This window comes from Aythya ferina (assembly GCF_964211825.1).
Source record: "Aythya ferina genome assembly, chromosome: 3".
Lineage (NCBI taxonomy): Eukaryota > Metazoa > Chordata > Aves > Anseriformes > Anatidae > Aythya > Aythya ferina.
This window is the reverse complement of record NC_140298.1, coordinates 49,428,761-49,453,133: the sequence shown is the minus strand read 5'-3', so window position 1 is coordinate 49,453,133 and position 24,373 is coordinate 49,428,761. Positions and strand designations below refer to the sequence as shown.

The window sequence follows — 24,373 nt, the reverse complement described above, 5'->3', positions numbered from 1 at the left end:
TGGCAATTGGCGGCTGTCTTGGTCATAGCGACCATGAAGAGGTTGAGTTTAAAATTTTTGGTGACAGAAGGAAAACTGCCACCAAGACTTCAGCCCTGGGTATGGGGAGAGCAGACTTCAGGCTGCTCAGGGAACAAGTTAGCAAGGACCCCTGGGAAACTGCTTTTGAAGGCATTGGTGTCCATCAGTGCTGGTCAGTCTTTAAGCACTGCCTCCTAAAAGCACAGGCAATTCCAAAATATCGCAAGTCAAGCAGGCTACGAAGACGGTAAAGGGCTTAGTGGGAAAGACATATGAGGAGTGGCTGAGGTCACTTGGCCTGTTCAACCTGGAAAAGAGGAGGCTGAGGGGAGACCTCATCGCGGTCTACGGCTTCCTCATGATGAGGAGTGGAGGAGCAGGCGCTATTCTCTTTAGTGACCAGTGATAGGACCCAAGGGAACGGTGGCAAGCTGGGACAGGGGAGGATCAGGCTGGATATCAGGAAAAGGTTCCTCACTGAGAGGGTTGTTGCACACTGGAACAGGCTCCTTGGGGACGTAGTCATGGTACCAAGCCTGTCAGAATTCAAGAAGTTTTTGCACTGTGCTCTTCGTCATATGGTCTGAATTTTTGGGTAGACCTGTGTGGAGCCAGGAGTTGCACTTGATGATCCTTATGTGTCCCTTCCAACTTGGGATATTCTATGATCATGTTATTTTATGAAATTACAAATTACACTGCATGCCCACAGGAAGTTGTAGTTATCCAAACATTCCTAAAAAGATGCCATTTGTAGGAGTTCTTCAAAAAAATAGTAGTGCTGTCTACCTCACATCTTGCTCACAAAGGCAGGCAAGGAATAAACAGAAAATGGTAGAGAGGAGAGTGTAATATCAACAGATTTTTGAAGTGTAATTTGCAGGTTAAGCATTTACTGCAGTGTTGTTGTTTTTTGGTTTGTTTTGTTTTTTAAAAAGAAACAACAACAACAACAACAAAAAACATTATTAGCCTGTACATTCAGTAAAGAAATTACAACTGTCTAGTCTTCACTAAAACACATACTTTCATTCGTGCAATAGTCCGGTTGATCTCTTCAGCATTTCCCACAGTGACTATGTTTGACTTGAGCATCTGGTCAATCAATACCAACCAGTCAGCCAGCTCTGTTGTAGTTTTATCCAGATCAGCAGGCGCAGAAAGTTCCAAAGCCTGCTGAGTCTGAACAGGAATTTCCATTGAAGATGATAATAGCACCACCTTTTGGACATCTGAAACAGAGTTTGGGGTTTTTGTTAATGAAAAAAGATCACGGCCACAAGCACAATTTCAGGATTTTTTTTTTTTTTTTGGTAGTTTCTATGAATATGTAACAGCAACTACAAAAAAAAAATACATAGCAAAATTTGTATTTGAGGCTTTCTAACCACAAGAAACTAAGTTACCACAATGTTATTTGTTTTTTGTGAAGTTACAATTTCATTGCATACCAAGAGTCACTAGAATGAGTCACTCACAACACAAATGAGGAAAAAACTTCCAGAAGCAAAACAGCACTAATTCTAACAGAGTGAAGCTAAATCCTCTTTGGCGTGAATAGAAACTGATGCCTATTAAGCATACAAAGTTATTTGTCTAAAATTGTCTTCCTCCCTTTTTTATTGTGGCAGAAAGGTTTTCCCATTCTTGACTCAGAGTTCACTTAAGCACAAATACGTCAAGTTACTACAATAAATGCTCCACGGACTCAGCAATACACAGCTGTTCTAAAAAGGGGACAGATGCCCACTAGCTGAGCCCCACCCTTTCTATCTGTTCAACTTGACACTATGAAGAAGCAAGGAGAAATAAGCTCCAGCAAAACACCAAGTCAAACTAAGGTGGAGCATAAATATTACACACTTGCCTCAATCAAAGAAAGACAGAAGCTTTATTTAAGAAATAGCCTGCATGAAAGGGAAACAAGCTGAATCAGAGTCTTGAAAGGCTTAAATAAAAGGTGTTTGTCCTCCTTGAACTTTTTTTGGTGCTGCTGAATTTTATATATATATACACACACACAGATAATTTACTGAAGTTCAAGAGTTTTTTTTTCAGGCAAGGACTGTCTTTTTACCTGATTTTCTAAAATGAAGACCTGGGCATCTTGTTTACACCGTATCTGCTGATCTGCCTCCAATAACTTTTGAAAAGATTGCCAGTATCAGTGTCCAATACAAGAACACATTTTCTGACAGCTTCCCTTATGGGGTTTAGGAAAATAACTAGCTAGTAGATGAGAACAGACCTACCTGTGCCCATTCTGAGACAAAAGGTGCAGAATTACATTTATAGAACTGCAGAGAGTCTGCACACGGGAGATACTACAGAATTACATAGATGTAGGGAAAGTTTTTATAGGGTCTCAGTTACTAAAAGGCATGACCACAGTGTACAAATCCACTGGAAAATGATCTGTCAGAAACAGAGATGATTTGGCTTTTTTTCTTTATGTAGTACCCTGGCTCCTCATCTAAGTTTTACTAACCCAATTTTTCAATACATTTAGGGGAATGACAAAGAACACCCCCAAAACCTGAGTGACTTTTTTACTGCCCAGATCTTCCCTCTCTCTCCTAGTAACATGAAGGTAGGCCCAAGCAATGGATAACATTGCTTATTTCCACCTAAGTTCACAGGGAAGGTTTTCCTTTTTAGATTATTGTTAAAAAGGAAACAAAAAAAAATCACCCGAGGATTAAACTCAATACAACAGAAGGACTGGTCACTCACCAGAAGGCTTTGTCTGTGAAACAAGATGAGTCTGCCCAACAAATGCCTTCAGTTCTCTCAGTCTGTCAGGCACTTCTCTGAACACCTACAGCCCAGCAGAGAGGAACAAAAACAGTAAGACAAATCTATATTAATAACAAAAAATTGTGTACTAGAACACACAAGATGTTCTGTATCGCATTTGCTACAACAGCATGTTTCATATTTCAATGAAGTTTTTCAGAGTATAATTTTAAAGAAATAAAAATGCCAAGAGGTACTCAGGGTGTTTGTTATTCCAAAGTCTTCCAGTGCCTTACCTAAACCTTGGAGAAATAAATCAAGTGTTTTTAGATAGACTGTTTGCGTGGATTTTAGCGCCTAGCTAACAAAGCTATGACTCATTATTTGAGTACACTTCAAACGAATTATGATGTTTTGCTGTCATCACCAACAGAAAAGTAGAGAAATAGGTAATTAATAAAAAAGCAACCCTATTGTACTGAAAATAAATTGGCCTGCAGTTTCTAGAAGTGAGTGACTTAAAACCAATAGACAATGGAAAAAAAAAAATCCCTATTTTCCATGTCTGGCTGGGTTAAAAAACAAAGTTAAAAATATCAAAAGCCCCTTTCCCCAGCAAATTCTTACCTCTCTTGTCCATACTATAAATCCCAAATAATTCTGTTCCTTTTTTCACCTGTCTCTCTAAGCTCTACTTGAAAAAAAAAAATCCAATTTTCTCTAACCAATGAATTCTTTTCCTCTCATTGGTCAGTATGTGAGATCAAATTGGTACAGTTCACTACAGTTTTTAATTTACACTATCTATATTCAAGAAGAACCCCAGACACACTCGACTGAGGATTTTCTCTACGAGTTTTACCTCAGCTTCATTTGTTTTCTTCTTAGCAGCTGCAAACGTTCAACTTTCCTATAAAGCAAAGATTTATTGTGATACTCTCAATTTCAAATTAATGCTAGTGTTTGACTCAAATAAGTGAAATTGGCTGGATGGCCACGTTCACTGAGCTACAGACACTGGCTTGACATCTAGGTGAAAACCAGCAACGAGTGGTATCCCTCAGGGGTCTGTATTGGGACTGATACTATTTAATACACCTTTGTCAGCAGCATGGACAGTGGGACTGAGTGCACTGTCAGCATGTTAATGGACAACACTAAGTTGAGTCGTGAGTCAACATGCTGAAGGGAAGGGATGCCACCCAGAGGGACTCTGACAGGTGCGCCTGTGTGAGCCTCGTGAAGTTCAACAAGACCAAGTACAACGTCTGCATCTGGGATGGTGCAATCTCAATCATGAATACAGGCTGGGCAACGAGTAGATTAAGAGAAGCCCTCTGGAGAAGGAGGTACTTGGAGTACTGATGGAGGAAAAAATGAACCTGAGCTGACAGGTGAGCCTGTAGCCCAGAATGCCAACTGTATCCTGGGCTGTAACAAAAGTGGAGTACTGGATCCAACTCTGGGACCCCCAGCACAGGAGAGACAAGGACCGGCTCAGATAGGTCCAGAAGAGGTACATGAAGATAATCAGACGGCTGGAACACCTCTTCTGTGATGAGATGCTGAGATAGATGGCATTACTTAGCCTAGAGAATAGAAGGCTCTGAGAAGACCCTACAGCAGCCTTCTAGTACTTAAAGGTGGCCTACAGAAAAGATGAGGATAGACTCTATCAGGGAGCATCGTGAGAGGACAAGGGCGTAACAGTTTAAAACAAAGTGTAGGTTTAGATTAGACAGTACAAAGAAATTCTTTACACTCTACTAGAGTGTGAGGCACTGGAACAGGTAGCCCAGAGAAGTCATGGAAATGTGAAACCCAAATTCTGAGTACATTGCTATATTTTCAGCCTCACGTAAAAATGCTGAACAAATGAATACCTTATTCCATCTCACATTGAGGGACTGCAGGCTATCAGACAGTTTGTTTTTCTCCTGAAGACTGACATTTTTATCCAGAATAACTTCGGGTTCAGTTCTGTTCAACCATTCCAGTTTGTCTCCTTGTACTTCCATCTCTTCATTTAAGACCTAAAAAGTACAGAAGAGTTTTGGACTGAAGCCAAACACACACACTTAAACAGCAACAGGTAAAAAAGAGTTCTCCTTTTACTCCAATATTTAGAATTTTCCCTTGAAATACGTAACAAAAGGGGTATGGGCTGGTGTGGTTTTTTTGGGGGGGATTCTGTTATGTTTGGAAAATTTATTGAAATACCATCATCATTTTCTAACTGGAAAACATCCACGAAGCTGCAAATATAATAGATAAACTACCTACACAACCTCATATCATGCACTCCGATTCTCATCTCACAAGATGATTCTGTTTGATCACTTCTGGATGTACCATGTACCCAAAAGACAACATGCTGTCAATCAAAATTATCGCCTACCATAGTTTAAAAAAAAAAAAAAAAAAGCAAACAAACAAACAAAAAAACCTATGAGCCCACTCTTGTTACACAAGTACATGGTAGATCACTACCATCACAAGGAAAATTCTTCTTAAAAAAATGTGCTCTGAAGTTTTTTAAAAACTAACATAACCTTACAATTTGATTTTGATCAACTTCCCAAAGTCATCTTTCTCTTTAAAGATAAAAGTACAGGGCAGATCCTACAAAAAGAAGGTTATGCTTGGATGCACTTCCCATCAACTTTAACATAATTATGCTATTATTTGCCCATAGACCAAGAGCACTGTGGAGCAGGAATCACAAATTTTATCTTTAAGCACTGGAATAAACAAATTACAATAGCAAGTATACATTACGACTATCCACTCCAATATAGTGCCTTTGCTAAGTTTTCAAGGGTGTATTTTTTAAAAAAGTAGATGTTTTTTGTCCTTTTGTTTTTAATTTTTTGTGTTGTTGTTGGTTTTTTTTCCTTCCATATACTATAACCTCTTAGCTGTTTCAGAACCTTTATTTAGAAATCTCCATGTCATTCCCAGATTGTATTTATTCCTGACTGATCAGTTAACATCTGTTATTTCCACTTCCCCAGTAGTAGCTTTTAATAGCTCATCTCCCCTTTTTTATCTTGTCATCATCGGGTCTGTTCTTGTTGTTCTTTATTTGACTGGACAAAACAAGGTGAGCTCTCAAAGTTTCTTTATGTATGAGTTCACCCTCCTGAATAGCCCAGTAATCTCACCAGCACCTTTGTACTCCGAACTCACCTTCCCTTAATATGCATAACCATAATCCCATGCGACGTTCCTGCTGTAGCAGGGCTGAATATGGCACTTAGTAATTCCCTGTCAGTGTTTCTCTAGCAAATCTCCCCCCCACCTCCCCTTAATCTAGTTCTACCTTTCACTTCAGGCATCTATGTTAAGGTGGACCACAAGAATGAAGAAGATTTTCATGGAAGCTCATTAGCCATTACTCAATTGATATAAAAGACTGAACTTGTTTAGACATACAACAGCAACTAATTTACATCATTTATACGCATTTGTTGTAATTTGAAGGTTTTCCACCTGATGTGATCTAGCAGTAGACTTTTTTATATTACTTATTAATTTAAAAAAAAAAAAAAAAAAGTAAAGCAAGCGTGTGGGATTGACCATTCCTCCCATTCTTTCTAGGACTCCAGACGCATGCTCTTTCACCCATCCTAGAACCAAAGGTATTTTGCTGTCAAAGCCAGACACAAACAGGAAAAATACACGTGCGCATGCATCTAAGTAACACAAAATGACCAAAGTCTTTACAAGACTAAACAGCAGGTTAAATAAAATCTTAAACATGAAATACAAAGTATTAAAGCTGCCCAGTAAACTGACAATGGCACATGCTCACCCACTGTAGAGACTTGTCAGTTTCTATTGGCTTTTTGCTGAAGTTTTCACAATTATTAAGTAGACTTGTAGATACCACCCTGAGTAAAATTCCACTTAATAATTGTATATATTTTATGTTTAATGTTTATTTCTCACTTTCTGAAACAGCCACCATCATCTGGCTAGATAATGTAGTTGTTAACTTGACCTGACTTCATTATTAGATGCTCCTTGCTTGGGTAAGTAAACTCACAGAACTTTCACACGACTGTAGTATTTCTTTGGCAAGTTACACTGTGAAAATTCCCCTCTCCAAAAGACATGTCCTGATACTTTGCATGAAACACACATGCATACACACACAAACAGATTTTACCTGTAATTCTTGTAAGTTTTCTTCATGGTTGAATGTAAATCTCGTGTCCAGAGCATTCTCTGCATTTTCCAACCAGCAACGCAGCTCATCGAGCTTCTTTCTGTAATCTATCAACTGCTGATTCTCTCCTTTTAACCTTAAAAATGAAAACAAAAAATCCATGTGCACTTCTGCAGTGAACATGGCATGCCAGTCCTGCATCTGATTAACAGTTGCATGCTTTTCAGTGGCCAAAGAACTTTAAAGAAATAATTCTAGTCACATCATTAAAACTCAACCTACTTTCAAATTAATACTACCACCTTAAAAATAGATAAATTTCAGTTCCAAAGTCACAAGATAGACTTTTAAAAGTCTGTAACAAACATTAAACATAAGTTATAGTAATGACAACACTTTCAGGCCTAATTATTTAAAGCCACAATAAGACCAATGTTTGTGAAAACATCAGAAACATCTCTAGACCTTCCAAGGGAAAAATCCCCCAAATCACACATAGCTTTAAAAGAACCTCTCAAACTAATTAAGAAAAATCTTATTCTGTTCTTCACTGTATCACAAAGTATTAAAATATGTATACATATGACCACATAAATAACTCCAAAAATAACTATTAATTCCAGGGATATATCCTCAATGTTAAAGAAATCTAATAGAATTGAGGGGAGAACCTTGTATTCTCAAGTACACTGAAAATTTGTGTATTCATCTCAGAAAATCTTGCACTTTGATCTTTTGAAGGAAATTTAAGACTTCTTTTCACAAGTGATTTTAATTTTGTTCAGAATATGCGTAGTCAGCTTAATTAAACTGCAGTGAACACAAACCTAAAGCTTTTGTTTTGTAGTATTGTTCTTGAATTCCACAATTCAGTTGTTTCAACTAGCCTATCTTTGACAATGCAAAAGCAGAAATCAAGGTAATGAACTTACAGTTCAGCTTCAGCCAGAGAAACTACATGAGTGTTGCTTCCAAAAAAACCTGTCTGGCTTTGTAATGAAATGATTGTGAAAACAAAGGAAAATATTTATAAAAAAATTTATATCAGTTTTTTATGGTTTTCATTCGGTGGGCTGCGTTAAACACTGACTTACTAGGCAGTCAACTGCAGCTGCATTTATGAGGAATCTGTTCTAGGAGATGGGTCAAAACAGACAAAAAAAAGAGGTCTGAATATCAGGAAAATTAAAATTAACGGCAGCATGCCATAGAATGTGCTACCCCTCCTACTCTCTTAGAGTCTTCTAAATGAGATTCTCCTCATCATGTCTGGTTAGACATCCAAATTTCTGATTAACTTATTACCTCTGCTGTCTATCCATGACCTCTGCAGTGATTGCTTTCCAGCGCCTATTCAGACCTGCCAGCTTCTCCTGCAGGAAGCTCCCATCTGTAGCAGAGAGTTTCTGTATGATCCCTTCCCCAGTTCTGTTCAATGCCGAAACACTGGTCTGATGGCTGCTGACTCCCTCTTCAAGTTCCTGTCAAAAGCATAAAAGCGACACAGAATTTTATTACTGACCTGAAGCGACTTTGATCTGTGGTTCATAACATGCAGAATGAATCCTGGGTATATATTATTTTACTGGAACAGGCACTTAAAGCCATCTCACTTAAAATTGGATGCTGTTGATTTACGTAATTAAGAGTCTGTTGTTATATCTGGTTTAATTTTCTAATGAGTGTCATAAAAAGAGGTAATGATACATAATAGGCTGCTGAATACTACTTAGGATCACAAGAATTCATTTAAACCAGTGTCAGAATTCACACTCACTTTTGATTCCTTTCCTTTTAATGTACAGCACTTTCTAGTACTGCTAACAGATGGTGAGAATTTTTTTTAAGTACTTCTTCTCATAAGCCATGGCCATGACTATTTCTGTAACTTAGTATTTTAGCTAGGATAATTATATCCATGCTCCCCAGACATGACAACAAATCCATGAAACTGAAGGAAGTCAGAAGTTGTCAGGATCAAATCTTCAAATACCCCTAACAACCGTAAAAAGCTTACATTGTTAGTACAAATATCTCTGCAGCTACAATAGAAACAAGGTAATTCAAGAAGGAGACAGGAAATGCCCTAGAAAAAAACTCCAAGCAGTAATAAGGATAAATACAAACTATACGTTAGGATAACTCCTGGATAACCATTTCTCACAAACAGAAAAAATATATGATTCTTAAACTTATGTTTTCTTCCCTTTAACAGGGTGTAGTTTAGTTAAACAGAAAAGCCTGCCCTTCCATAATGAGGATCCAGAGAAACATCAGGGGATCAAATTGTAAAACTGAAGTCAGAAACAGTCAAATCTATGGTACCCATAACTGAAATCTAATTTTCTGGATTACTTATATGAAGCAGGATCTTGAAAAATAATTAGTTTAAAAATATATAACTTTGTAAGTTATAATTGACCATAATTGGGTTCTGTTCTTCTTCTTTTAATTATGAATAGGAAATAAATGAAATACTGTGCTTCATTTCTTAGCTTATTAACATAATTTTAAAGTCATAACGAAACAACAAAAATTATGCCAACATTTGCATTATCAAATTATCTCCAAACCTTCCACAATAGGATTCATACTATAAGGTTGAGTCGTGATCATCCCCATGAACCATTTTGAACTGCAATTGAAAATTACATAATTGCACAGTCTTAACAGTAGACATCTACATAGAAAACTACAGTTTTAGACAAAAAAAAAAAAAAAAAAAAAGTAGGTTTTCCAGCTTGCCCAGTTTCTGGGCATATTGTACATACCTGCTGATGCAGCCCAGCTGTCTGCAGATCCAGGCTGCCATCTGGACCACGGGCATCAGCTAATAACCCTTCGGCTTCAGTTATCCACTGGGAGAGGTCATTGAGATCACAGTGGAATTGTCTCCATGCCTCAATCGCTCTATCAAAGCAACTGTAGGAAAACAAAGTTGAAAAATTATCCAAATGTTTCAGTGGGAAAAAAAAAATAAGATTCCTGTTCTAGTGATATTTAAGAATTCCATACAACTTGCCTCGTGAAACAGGAAGACTAGCATATAGCTTGGATAATCGAGTCCCAGCACTGAGGGCTCCCTGACGTAGTATTAGCTGGTAAAAGCCCACAGCACAAACTATCATTAACCCCCAGCTAAAGGAAAAAAGGCAGTCCTGAGTGAACTTTTGTTTCTATCGCTTAGAAAAATAAAGATTGATTAGCTGCATCAAATTGGTCTGCAGAACCTTTTTTTCTTTATTATAAAGCAGTTCAGATATCAGACAGCATGAAACATGAAATATGATTAATTGCTCAGATTTTTTTTTCTAATTTATAAACTGTGAAGTGCTGGTGCCTGGAATTTAATAAGTGAAGGTGATTTTGACTATATAGGGCTGACTGTATTACCAGCAGACCTGCACAAGTAGTTCTTCTATAATTGAATCCAACAATTTCCCATGCATTTTGCTATTATTACCATATTTGCAGCCTCAAATTAATGTGCGGCTTAACTCAAAGGGTAACATTTTCAAGTATGGAAAAGGCTGAATTGCTATAGTCAGAAAGTTGTTTTTAATTAAGTGAGAGGTCTACAATGTTAACAGACCAACAAACAACTATCCGTGAACGTTAAATAAGAAAACCATGTCAGAAAAGTATAGTGAGAGACTCGTTTTCAATTTATTGATCGCTAACAAAATGTTAGCAATTACAGAACAAATAGGACAGATGTCTCAAGAGACTTGAGACAAAACATAAGACATAAGACTTACATCAACTCTTGCAGACTAGATAGTACCATTCCCAAGTAATAAAACCAGCCTTCTTTAAAGACATGGGAGGCCAATTCTCCCGAGACTCAGAGGGTCCTTGCTGATGTGAGGGGAAGAAAGACCTCACCTGCAGCCCATTACTTTTTCTTAAACAACTTCAGCAGCAAAGACTTGAGGGTTATTGTGTATATACAAATGTAATCTGAAATCAGCAGTATAACAACAAAGGCTTGAAAGAGCTATGTTGCATTTATTTTCTTCACTAATTAAATTCAGCAATCCCAGAGTTCTAATGAGATTATTTTCATCAAAATTCTTATCTCATTTTTATCAAGGATTATCCATATTTTCTGGTACTTACAGGTGTTTTTTTTTTTTATTGTTATCATTCTTCATATTTATAATTCTAAGAAGAAAGCCTAAGAAAATCTCTACATTATTTTTTCTGACCCTATTTCCTAGGTTCTACCACTTCAGATACTTATGCATACCTCAGAACAATACACTAGACCAGTCTGTAGACTGACCCTAAATCTTGTACTCCTTTTATTTCTCAGGTACATTTTACAAGCTTTAACTGAACATATTATCTCAGGACAGTAGCTAATTTCACACTTAATGAGAAGAGATATTCTAAGCACTTGAGATAGTTTAAAAGAATACTTTAATGGCTTCCTTCAACATGAACATTTTTGAGGGAGCTTTGCACACGACTTTTTCCAGAATCTAGAGTTTTAAAATTTTACAAGGAGAACGTTGAAAATACAAAGCTTTAACTCCTCTGACATCCATTTCCTGCCTACAGCTCCAACAGCATTTTGTGCACCCAGCTGAAGTTTCTGGCTCCTGTTTTGAGCCAGATGCACCTGCTGCTGTTTCACCATGCAGTCTGCCTCAGCTGAAGGATTAAAGTCCGAAAGTCCTGTCACTATGGCACCAAGATTTGGCTACATCCAGCCTCCTCAAAGGGAAGGCACTTACTTCCAAACCACAGCTCATTCCCAAACCACCAGCACTTGTAGCTCTGGTGGAAAGTCTACGGCAGAAGCAGCAGAACAAGTGAACCAGCACTGGTTTGAGCATGCAGCTCAACGAGTTGTTAGGTCTGTACATATACAGGCACACACACACAAAAAAAAAAAAAAAAAGAAAAAAAAAAGTTTTATTTTACACGGGTTTAATTTAAACTGCAGTCAATCGGATTTAGTTGAGCCGTTAAAAGCCTTGGTAAGTGTCATTCAGTTATAGTTGTTTGGCTACATCTGAGCTTTTATACAAGGTTTAACTACTTAGCTAGTACTCAATCACAAAATCATTACTACCTCAGAATACTAAATCAGTCTTTTGCAAAAGACTTCAAATGCCGTTCTATTAATTCTGTCAAAATCTCCATGCACCCCAGAAACAGAAAAAAGACAGAAGTGATTAAGGAGATGGAGTTTTCTAGTCTTCTTTCTTATACTTAGGGAAGAATGGAAAAAACAAGAACTTTCAGTTAAAAAAACAGTAACTTCACAGTAACAGAAAAGGTTTACAAATATTAATACCAAAATACAGTGTTTTAACATTGATGCTAAAACTGTCTTCATTAATCGAAATACATCCTCCCATTAACATTGCAGCACTTAAATTTAAGAAGTTATATACCATTTTAGTTTTAGCAGTCCCTTTTGTATCAAAACCATGCCCAATAACATTCTCATTAAGATGCAAAGCTTTACAAATGGTAGGAAGTTCAAGATTAATTTGTACTCAGTGAACCAAGTGAGGGGGTGATTTGTTGTATTTTGCCAGCTAATCAAAAACATTGAAGTTACTCTGATACGGTTATCACCTTCAATGGGAAGGTTAGGTTTCTGGTTAACCCTGACTACTTAATGAAATGAAGCTTTAGTAGTAAATGAAATTTTATTGATATTTACAAAAGGATAATAATGTGAAATTAAGTTACAGGGCACAAAAGGCATAACTGAAGCCCATTGTGCCTTGTACCTATGAAGACAACAAAAATAGCTGCATATAGCCAGGTACCAGGTTCTAGAGCACTTGTCCCCAAATGTATCAGATGACCAGTGGCAGCCAGCAAGAACCCAAAGTGATACCCAGCTAGCAACACTATTCTAAAATTAAAATATGGTGAAACCACATTGATGCATTAGAAGTCTTGATGCTTCACTGACCCAGTGGCCAAGAACTTCCTGAAGTCCCTGCTCAGACAACGACACCAACCAATTTTGTATTCCTATGTATACCCCAGTGCTCTGCAGCTTGCATGACACATGCTTCCTAAAAGCACCTCTTCAAAATACAATACCAACCATGTTTGATATCAGATTTCTGATGCTACAACGCAAGTGAACATGGCTAGACATGGCATTGTACTCTACAGAACTTCTGCATCAACCATCATCTTATTTACATTAACATTAAAAAGCAAATGTAACTCCAGTATGAAAATTCACATTTAATTTTAGTTTTCATATAACCATCTTCAGTCATAAAGTTTTTTCAATAGCAGCAATCCCAGTATCTACTACTGTTTGTACTGTATCTTCAACTTATTGGTAACTTCCTGAACACACGTTCACTATTTCCAGCTTAAAATTCTTGCAGAGCCAGCCTATGCCTTTCTGACACACTCATCCACGTGTGACAAGGTGGTATAGAGTTTGATTTTAAACAGTTAAAGATGTTGCAGATAAGACATTTTCTGTTTAGAATATCTTCTGTATAAATTAAAGTTTAAGTTGTATTTTTTTCTCCCACTTTTGGGGATAAGTGATATTACAACTATTTGATGTTTTTGTGGAAAGCAAATAGGAAATGCAGCATTTTTCCTGAGCATGCACTGCAATATTCTCTTGTTCTTTCAAATACAAAACAGTATAATACAGTAATCTCTCCTCCTCAACTATTGACAACAGAGATATTAGCAGCTATCATACATGAAGTTGAACTCAATGATCCTTGTGGGTCCCTTCCAACTCAGAATATTCTATGATTCTAAGCTATATTTTAAAGACCTTTCCTTGCAAGTTCCCTCCCTCCTTCAAAAGGACCACGGGCTTTGAATTCTTTGTTAAAAGATTTCTCACCTAATGTTTTTTCTGCTGGAACTTTTATTTGCAATATACCCTTACAAAAGCTTTACATTTTATGAACAAAATATTCTACACTATTAAGTAAAAATAATCTCTACAAAAGTATCCAAACTACCATTTGCATGGTAGCTCTTTCAGTGTTCAATAATTCTCGCAATTAATCTGTAATACTGACATACTACAGTTGATTATTCCCAAACTTTGCCTTCATTGTCAGAGTACGTTTTTACAACACTTATGTTCCAGGATAAAATATTTATCACTAGGTCACAGACACCAAACACCCTTGACTTACCACTTCCGATCATTGTACATCCGATTAATTCTGTCCCATTCCGCATTCAGCTGGGTTAGTGCATCTCCTATTTGTATCGCCTCGGGCCCAGATGCTTCCAGAATAACATCAGGCTGCTTCTCATGTATGACCGCAATCTGATCCCCAAGTTTATCCAAAGTATCTTTTACATTCTGCAAGTACGATAATAACACAAGCCATCAGTAAAGCCAACACCAGCAAGGTGAAAAAAGTACCAGAAAGTAACCTCTTCAAAATGCTGTTTCGAAACAGTACCTACAATAAGACCATGACTGTTAGCAGTTCATAGATTAAATCATCTATAGCAGCTGAACTTAACAGTAAGTCACATCTTCTTAAGCATGTCTTCATTTATTTTTTTTAATTAAGACAATGAAATACTTTATACAGGTAAATCTTTTCCTGAGGAAAAAGGTCATACCATACTTTTCAAAACACTACCTTTTTAAACAAATCCACATCTGTATCATGAGGACACTGTACATATTCCTTTCCCCATATAAAAAAAAATAGCTACCAGATTTGACTTTGTTTCAAATAACTGATAAGCACAGAACTGTGAAGGCAGAAGCTACATAAGAGTTAGTTTTAGATTTAAATGAAAAAGTTAAAGTAATGAATAGCAAATATCAGTGAGCTACGATATAGGTGTGCCTGAAAACCAGACACCGCTGTAAGACTGCCTTTGCATTCAGAGGACAAACCAACCTTGCAAACAGTGCAATTTACTTTAATTTAAAACATCAGCACTTATAAAAATCTGCTATTTGCTTCTTCTGAAAAGACTTTAGAATATACCAAAATTTCAAAATCAGATGAGACCTGCACCTAAATGATGTATTTTAAACCCACCTTGACATAAACACTCCCAGTCATACTTAAGGGAATGTGCAAAGTAAACAATGAAGAGAAAACCTTATCAATAAAACAAAAGAGTAGCCAACTTGGACTGGCATCATTCCCCTATTTGTTTAGGAAGACAAAGAACAAATACAAAACATGACTGCCTCATGGAGCAAAACAGCTTTGAAATCCAAATGTTCTGCTGTTCCTGGGCTATTAAAAGGTAAATGTTCAAAATAATGCACAACATAAAGCATATGGGAAGCTAGTAAGTGAGCTAGCAAGCTATTCTTCCTTTCATTCAGCTGCTTTTATTTAAAAAGGAATTACATGGTGTCAGGATGTGTACAAACATGTCCAGGAAAAAACAAAAGCGGCCAGTGTTTCCTCCATCACAGTACCATGCTGAACAAGAATTAATCAGCAGGAATAATAAGGTATCAGGAAAACATATGGAAAGCACATGGGATGCCAGAAGGTAGGTATGCAGCAAAAAGAAAAACAGGTGGGAAAAGTGGACAGTGTAAAAATTCTGAAAAACTTTTAAAGGACATGTATAATAGCTGCAGAAACAGCTGAACTAGCTTTAGGTGAGAGGCAAAGCCTGACTACCTCAACTATAAGGACACATGAACCCCATCACTATGCTTTTCAACCCACATAGGTACATCCCCACTGCACCACATCATGTGCAATTCCCATGTTCTACAGATGTTTTCTCTAGAAATCTCTGCATCATGCTCCTTTGCATGCTCAGAATTAACTAGAGGACTCAGACTCCTGCGTACTTAACTCACATGTGACAGCAGGATTCAGTATTTTCAAGCAAACTTTCTTCATCCCCTTTTGAACAGCAAATTCTTAGCTACTTCCTCATTGTTAATCACACAGGTAAATCCACAAGCTGGCAATGAGAAGTAGTGGGAGCTTAAAACTGAGCACATACTGGTTCTTGCTCATCAGAGCAGGTACTGCTGCCTTGTTGCCTCATTTATAGCTCCATAAAAAGTAAAGAATCTCCCTTTCTCACACTTCCCGTGTAAGGAATTGTTTTTACATTACAAAGAACAGCTATAGCTGTTATAATCACCTTTAGTGTTTCTCTATATAATAAGTGGGCTATATGATGAAAGACTTGACAGTTTATCCAACTGAAAAAGTCAAACCCTTTTCCTGCTCCCAACTTTTCCCCACAGCTTTCACTCTTCTCCACTGTACATTCAAAAGATAACAAGAACTAGCCATAAATCTGTCTCGTTCTGTAATTCTCAGTGCATGTTTGATCCAGCACGCAATGAACAAAAATACAAATACAGCCATAGAGCTACTAATGTATTTTTTTCTGCTGATATTCCCTTCTTTCCTCCTTCCCTCTGAATGTAATGCTTAGACATGCAATACCTTCAGTGCATCTTCCTGAGTTGAAAAATCCTCATAGACGCCAGTGTTTAGCTCGGGTGTATTCAGCAGCAGTTCAACATCAGCCATAGCTAGCAAGACTTTGTTGATTTCAACCAGGTATTCAGCTGAAAAAGGCAAGGTCCTAACCCCTGCGGCAAAGTGGCCTTTTAACCTCTGCTGGACAGTGATTGCCTAGAAAATGAAAGTTCATTTTGTACTTCAAAGAGAAAGAAACTTCATGAAAAAAAGTCATAAATTAATAGACTATATTCAGAATTAAAATTTTCTAAATTAAAAGACAAAACAAAGGCCTCTCTAGCAAAGCTGTATTTTCAGGAAGTTCCAAGCCCTGCAGAGAACTTTATTTATTCAAAAAACAAGTTACAAAACAGTAAATAGCATGCTTCACAATAAGGCTTTATTATTCTTTATTAAAACTCTGGGGAAGTGCACTGTTGTTGTTTCTCTCACCTTGATTCTCATCTTGCCAGTAGCTGGAACTTCTTGATTGGACCTACATCTAGTTGCCATTAAGAGCCATCATCTATCTGCCTTCCTCATCATCAAGGACTCCCCTAAGTTACCAATTTACCTATGCAAACTCATTTTCTCTCCACATTCTTCTCAGTAAGCACCTGCATTAATGTTTACCAACCATTTGTAAATAAATTAGTGCTCTACCGGTACTACAGTACCACTTATTACTGCAAAACGAATATTAACTCCTCAAAACCTTGGCAACTGTTACCTGCTCTGGCTGTTAAACCAGGCTATCTAGCCAAGTACCATGTTAGCAGATTAAAAAAAAAAAAAAAAAAAAAAAAAAAAAAGCAAGAACAGTAATTTCATGCAGCTTTTCTTTGGATGATAAATGATACCCTGAATCTGAAGAGGCCAGCTGTAAGAAGTTGTACACTGCCACACATAGCAAAGGTAGAAGTGTGTGAAGCAGGTACTCCGATGACAGAAGACAGTTTCTTGCTGAAAAGGTTTCCTTTCCAACAGGATTCTGCTAACATCCCTGAGAAGAGCACAGTTCTTTAAAATCAACGATGAAAAAGTAAACCACCTCTAAATACCAATGAATTCAAGCAACTTCTATGTCACCATCCTGCATTTGATGAAATTGAATTATCAGCAAGACAGACAGAGGCACTCAATTGTCTGTGCAATTTACTACGAGCAATGTCGTAAGCATATTCTAGGAGTATGAAGGCACAAACTAAATGTATGTTCAGGGTTGTTTCAGCCACTGCATTTTACTTTGCAATTACTTTGGGCTGGACACGTGCAGGCAGTTAGCACAGCTTACAACAAAGAAAATAGTAAGCCCCACTAATAAAGTTGCTGTGAACACCCGTCTGCATTTTCCTTCTACGTATGTTTCTGAGCATTTCAAATGTTACCCTAAGTTAACTTGAGTGACATATGTGGTATATGTAATGTAGTTAAAAAGCAGAACTGCAGCCAAAAATGTTTGTTAAAGGATTCGTCATTCGGAACTTCTCATGCATTAAATGCTTCTAAGCATTTTATTTATCTAAAGTACACAGTCATTGCTGAATCAAAACCAGGGACACAGATGTATTTCCACAAGACCTTTATCACTAAACATCGTGTGTTTTCAGTCATTCAGTGCACACCAAAGAAATAGGATGTCCAGGTACGTAAGTATAAAGCTGAGTCTACTGAAATCAAGTACTACAGACAAACTCAAACATCATAAAATAATCCACATTACTTTTGATTTAGTAACACTAATGCAAGCAAGCAGCACAGCCAAAACCATAAACTATATGCTTTAGTTACAAATTTAGCATTTTGGTTCCTGATGCTCCCCAAACAAACATTATTTTCTTGAGGTGCTGTACATATTTTGCTAGCTTCCGTCACTGAAACTTGGAGCAAATGCCCAAGACTTTGTCAATGGCATGATTCTTCTGTGGAAGAAGCAGCCCCACCTCCACAGGAAGGAGACAAGATCTATGCAATTGAAAGTTTATTCTACCCAGCAGTGTGGGACATGATGGTTTGAACAAACGGCTGGATGCCTGCTACAGTGCAGCAGCCTAAAACACCTTCATGAAGTGTTTTCTTTAAATCTCCATCATGCCACAAGTCTCGTTCTCACACAGGCAACAGTCCAGAAACTGAGCTTCACCCAAAGGAATAGATCACTACACTGACTATTACTTTCCTACTTCACACACATTGCTTCATCTCTTATTAGGGGAGAAAAAAGTAAAACAAAATAAAAAAAAAAAAAAAGCCTTGCCCAAGATTTAAAACAGCATCTGTGGCATGCACTGAAGCAGCTTTTCACTTGTTAACAATGCTGAAACTTTCTGCTTCTCCATTAGCCTCATCCAGAGCACCAGGTTGCTGCTCTTCTGCACAGCACTGAATTCCTCCTACTGGTGCTGTTCCTGCAGAGCACATCTCATTATTAATCTCTTCCAGCTGCCTTCCATCACCAAGATGATGTTTCCTTCTTTCACAACCCTTCTTCCAAGGCTGAACGTATGTAAGTAAGTGTTGTAAACTACAGCTGAGTTTAAAGAGTTCTGCTGTTCTCTGCCTTGCACTGCAGACTGGCAGCTTCTAAATCACAGCGCTAAGCATTAAAAACTGCAGGAGCAGAAATTTGACACAACTAGGTCTCATGCAGTGCAAACACCTAAATCTCACTGACACTTCTTTTTTTTTTCAAACTACACAAGCAAACTGTTTTCTTAAGCAAACACAAATAAAAAGTTAATTAAAGTTTATTTAGTAGGAGATCTGACTGGACGACTTAATTGCTCTTTTCTATTTAATTTTGGTGGTCAGAGAACATGTTTATTAAATCTGCTCTCTTTAAATACTATGAAAAATATAGCACTGGGGAAGATTGGGGAATACTCAGTTACAAGCACACATCCTATAAACAAGAACTCTGAATGAGAGCTGTTGAAGATAATTTTAATTCAGTGGCCAAATAAATGTTTCCTCACATATTTAGCATCTATTTTAACATGCTGTTTAATATTTTGTTTCAGACATCCTCTTTCCTCTTTCACATTTAAAGATATTTTGAAACAAGACCTACCAAAGATTCATCCTAAGGAGATACTTGCTTCCAAAGCAGATTTTGCCCAAGAAATTGACATAAAATACTTTGTAAAAACTTTAACCAAAAGCATTTAACCCAGTCTTATCTCAGATTTCCCCACAGTACTTATTCTCTTTGCAAATAAATACACTTCTGATTAGAAAATGCCCACTTCTTAACCGATCCTTGCCCCTTCTTTATCTCACTCAAAATATTTCATAACCATTTTCTGAGAAAGATTTGCTGAAGCTAAACTCTTGCGACCACTTCATTTGTTCTTCTGGCTTAATTAATGAAGTCAGTAAATAACTTATTTGTGGACAGCATAGCTAATGCTTCCTATTCAAGTAATCCAGAACATCCCCTATAAAAAGCACAATAGGCAAACAAACGTGTTTTCTTTATTACCAGAATAACACTTGTCTGTGTTTTAGTTTGTAAGAAAAACTGCACTGTGCTTGAAGCAGCAAATTCACTTACCATCTGCAAAACGATCATTTTCACTTCAAAACAGCTCTCTAAAACATTGAAAATTGTCTCAGAAACTTTAGTCAACTAATTAACTCTGCAATCTAAGGTTTAATTTTTCCTTCCCCTCATTCCCAACTAAGCCAGAACAGAACAATTCAAATAAATACTCAAGCAAGGTTAAAAAAGAAGCAACTCGAGGTGATACGCAATGTCCCTACAAATTTCCAACATGGACTTTTCTAGCTAACACATGGATTGCAAAGCAAAGGTTATTCAGAAGTACCTGATATGCAAAAGGATTACCAATATTTCAGAGATATCTGTAGTCCTATAACCCCCAGGAAGTATACATGATGAGTATTATTTATGACAGCTACTTGCAGCAATATGGATATGGCCTTCAAGCACTATAAGTCAGTTCTCCCCTCCATACTCATTCACAAAACTGTAAATAATGTATACATAAAGCCTTAATTGGAATCTTCTACCTAGCTTGGTTGATGAAATCTTTCTTTCCTTGATTCATATAGTAGTCTCTCTTCCAATTCTGCCTGCAACTTCTTCACATCAAGGTGAAGTGTTGAGCCAGCTGTCCATTGGTGGGACAGGATTTCACTTAATGCTTCTCAGTTGTGAATTCAGATGAGCATAAGAGCCTGCAATTTTTTATTTGGTAGTCTGGGGGCCCTATGGATACATCCAGGGCTTCCCTTTCTCTACCTCCATCAGACACCCTTACTGACTAAAGGAGGAAGGGGACAAAGCACAGGTGAGATAGTAACAATTGGGAGTAGAGGGGTGTTCTTAAGGAATTTTAATATTAGGATTTCTCCTAATGGTGAGGGCAAGTCAAGTCTGTTGCCTCCAAGGGAATTCTGAAGCAACTGCATTCACATAAAGTGATTATCTTTCTTCAGAAGACTACTATTCCCTACAAAAACTGTACAGCCCCTACTTAAAAATAAAAATTTAAAGAATAAAAAGAAGCCTCAGGGCACATCCTTCCTGGCAAGTGTTCAAGATCAATTAGTAAAACAGATGAGAAAAGAAACCACAAAAGTAAAATATGGTAACCCAAGGCAGGCTGGCTTACCACTCAAATACCAGAAGGCTTGAGACACAAACACCTGAAGGAAAAAGCAGCAGTTTCAGTTTCATAGCAGTAATGAAAAATGCTCTGGTCTAAAAGCCCCAGCTAACGCAGCCAGACTAGGAACTACACCTAGAACTGTGAGGATGTGATATAATTTAACTAATTCTGAGCAAAGACAACATTCCTCAAGCCATCACCTATTGTAATTGCTGTTTCAATCTGTATGTACATCATCTTCTGCATTTAGCCCCAAGATACCAAGATGCAGTAATTCAAGAATTCCCTCTATCCAGAAATGCCAGGGATAAGCTGCAGTATATCCCTAAATACAAGGGCTTTATGGAAGGCAAAGGATATTCCTTAGGGAAGACCAGTGAACCAACAGGGACAAGGAGGGCCAGTCTGTGGCACAACCAGACTGTTCCCACCATGGAAAAACATTTAAGTACACATTTTCCTCTTTTCAATATGCCAATTGATTCACTCAGAAAGCAGCTGATGGTCAAACAGACAACTGAATCGTACTGCCTTACTTCAAAGGTGGCAGGACCCTTCCAAGGACAGCAGACTGCCTGCCACAACTCGACAGCAATCGCAGCGCTACAGCTGTGAATAAAGAGTACCACGTTACAATTTCATGGTATGAGTCTCATAGGGAACCAGAGCATTTTACCCCTGCCTCCACGCCAATTGGTACTGGGTTAAAAAGTTACAGAGCAGTCAAGAAGAGTTTGATTGGCTTTAATTACAAAGCTTCATATGCAGAAACTGAGAAGTACCTGACAAATTGCCTAGCCCCCAAGCCTGACCAAGAAATTACTGCTTCACAAGGCTCCTCACTGTTATTGCCTTAAATATTAAAGTAATTACCATGCAGCCACAGTGTTCTGAAGTATGCAAGACGGAATAAAATACAACTATGCAAGACAAATAAAATACAATACAAAATACGCCACTGAAGCTATCTGTACCCTCAACAACCAAGACATACAGCTTTTGGGGAAGTAAATTTTATCAGACCCTGATATCCTATTAAATCAGTTGTGAAACTGTTCGTCAAGACTCGCTCACACACACTGTGATGCATAACTCTTCTCATCAAAAACGCTTCAACCTTTGTCATTTTTTTAATCTTCATTGTGTACAGTAGTATTAATCACATGAGGATATTTCTCACTCCCTAAGCACATGAAGCAGTGAAAGGAAGCATCAGAGCAGTTACAATATCACTACCACTGCATGCAGAGGCACCGAATTTAAGCCTTAAACAGGCTTTATTCATAACTGCACCAACCTGACTTTGAATCTAGCTATTTGAGCCAGGGTATCAAAAACAGCTAGGCATAATCCCCATGTGCAAGACTAACAAGAGAAACTGTCTTGATTCAACCACTCTAAGACTTGGGCCTGATGGCTGGGGCATTTTGAACCTATGATCACTAGGTAGAAAACCCAAACTGGTATATGCAGATCTTTTCCTACTGAAAAATGAATGCTGTTATTTTGAACACACTTCTTCCCAAGAAATCATCAACAGAATAGCCATAAACCATAATATATCAGTCCCTAAAGCTCATACACAGCCTTCACTCTGCACTAAGGAAAAAAAAAGTCTCATTTACCTTCAGTTTTTGTTCATCTTCCATTCCTTGCAGCCCTGACATACGGGGCTCAGTCTCATCCAGCCACTTCATTAGAGTGTCATGGTCCTTCTTATAATGGGAAAACGCTGGAGAGAGTTCCACCATCTGCCTCCTTTGAAATGTCCTGCACTCCTACAATCCAATGTAACAGGAAAAACAGTGTGAGAAGAGGGAAGTAATGAACTGGATAGGTCTTACTTATCTTAAAAACAAACTATCCAAGGGATTCATTTGATGAGAGAAATTGCAAAATATACAACAGTGGAAGCCATTTAATTTTTTAAAAATAAACACCTTATTTATCTGCACAGATTGTATTAAAGCCTGCCTAACAGTCTTACTCTGTCTTTGAGCTACACCTCATCTGAGCTATACCTCATCTTACCAACTCTAATATTCAGGTGAGCTGAAAGGAGTATAAGAATATAAATTCCCTCTGTCCTACACAAGAAGCATTTTAAATACGACATGTGTGAAAGCACAGAGCCAGCAACTGCTAGAATCAGCAATTGCTGACAATACCCACCTCAGAAACAGAGAGGAATTCGGGGTCACTTTGACTCGAGAAATCCATGACTATGTTTGTGTACATGCATCTATGAGCTACTCTTAACACAACCCTGTGGTGGCAAAGACATCTGGAGCAAATGCCCAGTTGCCTGCATCCATCTGTGTAAAGACACATTTAAACCCTGGATGTATCCATTGGGTGGCCCTCTGTGAAGCTGTAAAAAGGACTTCAACATCAAAACCACTATCCCAAAACTTTGTAATGACAGAATTCATATTTTCAAATTGCAGATATTCAGAGTCATATATATGCATGCACATTTAACTCTTCCATAGAGACAATTACATACTAAAAAAAGTTATGACCAGATTGTAAGTGGGATACTAAAGGGAAGACAGCAAAAATGTGCTGTTACTGTAATAATTATCATAATCATACCTGCACATTGTTGTACTTAGTCTGCAGAAGCAACAGCTGCATGCGGATCTTCTCTCTCTTACCGTCCTCCATAGGCTGCTGTAACAGCTGCCCTCCCCTCTGTAAAACCTCCTCAATGTGAGCTCTTTCTTGATCCAGCTAAGTTCAGACAATTAGATAGGAAGAACAGGAGAAGAAGGAGAAAGAAGAGGAGAGGGAGGGAAAAAGAAAAAAAAGAAAAAAAAAAAAAACACATTTTGCACCATATTACTTTCACACTAAGCAAAACTTATAAACAGCTACTTTGAGCAGAAGAAGAGGAAAGAGATGTACATCAAATTTCACTACCTGGCAGAGATTATGTAAAACCATGATAAAAATACAGACTGACGCTGGACTAGATACTCTCAAAGTGTGAACCAAGAAGAGCAGCTATGGGAAAAGTATAGGAAAACCATAGAATCTTTCAAACCCTAGTGACTCCCTTCATTTTTGAGTCCTGCCTTAAAAAGACTTTCTCAGAAGAATTCCCCCTGGTAGTCAGAGGGAACGTAACATGGACAAAACAGGAAAGGATTTAGTCAGTCATTTAATTCTCCCATTGCTCACAAACCTTTTCATCTCCCTCACTCAATTCCTGATGCTTTTCCACAACTTTTAACATGTTCTGTAAGTCACTCTCAAATTTTTCCAGGTCTGGAAAAGCCACTCTCACTTCATGAGGCTCTGACGTGACAGGGAGTCGTTCTTGTCCAACAAGCATCTGCAAAGTAATAACAAAAAAAAAATGTACAAGAAAA

The 24,373-nt window shown here is 37.7% G+C and overlaps 1 protein-coding gene across 3 annotated transcripts in view; it reads right to left on the bottom strand.

Moving 5' to 3' along the window:
• UTRN (utrophin) overlaps positions 1-24,373 on the bottom strand; it is a 366,839-nt gene that overhangs the window by 222,543 nt on the left and 119,923 nt on the right. For all 3 annotated transcript variants that reach the window (XM_084513507.1, XM_084513506.1, XM_084513508.1), the window contains 11 exons: positions 24,187-24,336; positions 23,595-23,732; positions 22,625-22,777; positions 16,348-16,539; positions 14,083-14,255; positions 9,700-9,850; positions 8,234-8,409; positions 6,929-7,064; positions 4,641-4,790; positions 2,755-2,839; positions 1,048-1,253 (listed from right to left, as the gene is read on the bottom strand). In XM_084513507.1, the coding sequence (XP_084369633.1) occupies positions 1,048-1,253; positions 2,755-2,839; positions 4,641-4,790; positions 6,929-7,064; positions 8,234-8,409; positions 9,700-9,850; positions 14,083-14,255; positions 16,348-16,539; positions 22,625-22,777; positions 23,595-23,732; positions 24,187-24,336 (1,710 nt within the window). The remainder of the gene's footprint in view (positions 1-1,047; positions 1,254-2,754; positions 2,840-4,640; positions 4,791-6,928; positions 7,065-8,233; positions 8,410-9,699; positions 9,851-14,082; positions 14,256-16,347; positions 16,540-22,624; positions 22,778-23,594; positions 23,733-24,186; positions 24,337-24,373) is intronic.